General features: G+C 41.2%; 1 protein-coding gene across 1 annotated transcript in view; it reads left to right on the top strand.

Annotated features, from left to right (window-relative positions):
• The window catches only part of LOC101847936 (multidrug resistance-associated protein 1), a gene marked incomplete at its 3' end in the record, with an annotated part of 23,298 nt that overhangs the window by 9,795 nt on the left and 11,003 nt on the right, over positions 1-2,500 (top strand). Inside the window, 1 exon segment of the mRNA XM_035973984.1 lies at positions 2,027-2,155. Within this exon segment, the coding sequence (XP_035829877.1) occupies positions 2,027-2,155 (129 nt within the window).

Genomic DNA, 2,500 nt, shown 5'->3' with positions numbered 1-2,500 from the left:
TTTACAAAAGAGCTGTAAAATTTATATGACTTGGACAGTTTTGAAAACCTGATTTTAAGGTCAATGAACGTTTTGCCTTTTCATGAACATAGTCAAAGGCAAATCTAAGCAATATTTAATATTGGTATCCAAGGAATTAGGTCTGGAATCAAAATTTTTTTTAAATGCGACATTTTTTTAAAAATGACTCATAAAATATAAATAGTCAAACCTGTGTAAGACGGAACCGCAAGGGAGCAAGAAATAAATTCCGTCTAGGACATTTTCCGTCTTAGACAGGGGATTTTAGGGGGGTGGAGTGGAGGAGGCCCAGCTGGTGGGATCAAGGGTCGCTCGACCGGTCAGCAAGCAGTCACAAGTGGTCAAAACTTCACACCTCTTAGCTGCTGCTACCCTCTCTGATAATGACATGCGTCAGTCTTATTCCAATTACCACCAGTGCTTGCATTTCATTGGACCACTATTTGACCTACTAAAAACAGAAACGTTTGAACATCTCCTTTGCTTCCACCCTAGGACTAGGCGGTCATAAACGTTTAAGACTGCCTAGCTTCCACCCTTAGCCCCACCCATCGGTGTAATAAGCACAGCTCAGTCAACCAATGCCACCCCTCACTGCCATGTAACAACGATTCGATTAACTCTTTTCTCGGAATGCCGTACGATCAGGGCGGCAGACACTGGTCAAACTAATTTCACACCTCTGGCCTCTGGCTACCAATGAAAGTTTCCGTGCTGGAGCGTCACTCGAACACTTTCACCTGCACTCGTGAGATTTCACACCCACACCACCCTGGCCATCTTCTTGCTCAGGGCTCACATCAAGACGTGCTGATATCAGCACGTCTCGGCTCACATAAATGTGGGGATCTACCCTCAAATTGCACTGCTACTCCCCTTCCTCGCCCTGCAGCAAGGCGTTAAGTGTTAAGTTAGGGCCGGCGGAGCCAAACTTGCGAGTTTTGTTTCAAATCAGGGCTGAGCGGACAAAGCATTTTCTAACAAGTAAAACCCTCGGAATGGAGTGGATTTTTCCTTTTAATTTCCGCGTTGGACAGGATTCCGTTTTACACAGGTAGTTAAAGAGAAATGTTTCTGTTTTTAATAGGTCAAACAGTGGTCCAATGAAATGCAAGCACTGGTGGTAAGTGGAATAAGACTGACGCATGTCATTATCAGAAAGGGTAGCAGCTGAGAGGTGTGAAGTTCCGCGCAATTTATCGATCTGCGCAATCTTGCGCGGCGCGTTTTCACGATCGTATAATTGCGCGGCCATCTTAAGATTGCGCTGCGTATTTTAACGATCGTTAACGCGTGCAGCGCAATCTTAATTAACGATGATATAACTGCGCGGCAATCTGAAGATTGTGTTAAAATTTTACATTTTTGAAATAATTTATTTTTTAAAAATACTCTTTCATCTTTATTCTTTAACCCACATCAAAGAACATTCCCATACATTTCCAAAAGTGTAAAAATATGAAAATTTAAATTACATATAAAACAGAAGAGCTCACAAGAATGATACAATGCCAGGTATCAAACTCAAAGTTCACAAAGTACATTTAATTAATTTTTTTTATTCACTTCCATATCTTTATTTATTCTTTTACACCTTCGAAAATGTATGTGAATGTTCCTTGAGAGTTAAAGAATAAAGATGGGAGTGTATTTTAACAAAGAACATTTTTTTTTTAATTTAAAATATTAACGCAATCGTCAGATTACTGCGATCGTTAACGCGCAGCACAATCTCAAGATGGCCGCGTAATTTTACGATCGTGAAAACGACGCAGCGCAAGATTGCGCAGATCGGTAAATGGCGCGGACACACACACACTCACATACTCACACACACACACACACATATATACATGTATATATATATATATATTTGTATGTATACATTGTATGTATATGCGTCCCTCAGACGGGTTTGTTTTTTTGCGCGCTTATATGACCGTATGCAGTAAAGTTGCGAGTGCCATAAAACTCACACAAAACCTTTTTTTTTAACATCTGACAGGGTTTTTCCTGTACACGTACGCCGCTACCATACTGTGGAAGATTGTGTCAGCGTCTGGCGCGCTACACAACATGATGCTGTCCAATGTCATGCGCTCCCCCATGGCCTTCTTCGACACCACCCCAATAGGTGAGCGCTCTGATGAGTCTGCATGTGTTAATGTGTTTGCTTTACGTGCTTCATGGGTGGTTGGCGGGTGCTCTGGTGTAGTTTCCTCCTTTTTGCAATCAAACATATATCGTCCTTATCTCTTCTATTTCTTTTGCTATGTTCGTTACTCTCTTATAACATCTCTGAATACTCTAATCTTCGACTCTCATATGACCTAATTATGTAGCAAATGCCCTAAAACTCTTACAAAAATGCACTGTTCAGTGGTTTTTGTGTGGGGTTTTTTGTTTGTGTACCTGTGGGTTTTTTGTGTTTTTGTTGTGGTTTTTTTTTGTATGTTCGGGTGTAGAGTGTTGTTGGGGG

Source organism: Aplysia californica, unplaced genomic scaffold (assembly GCF_000002075.1).
Source record: "Aplysia californica isolate F4 #8 unplaced genomic scaffold, AplCal3.0 scaffold00040, whole genome shotgun sequence".
NCBI lineage: Eukaryota > Metazoa > Mollusca > Gastropoda > Aplysiida > Aplysiidae > Aplysia > Aplysia californica.
Note: the sequence above shows the minus strand (reverse complement) of the source record. Positions and strands in the feature narration are given on the sequence as shown.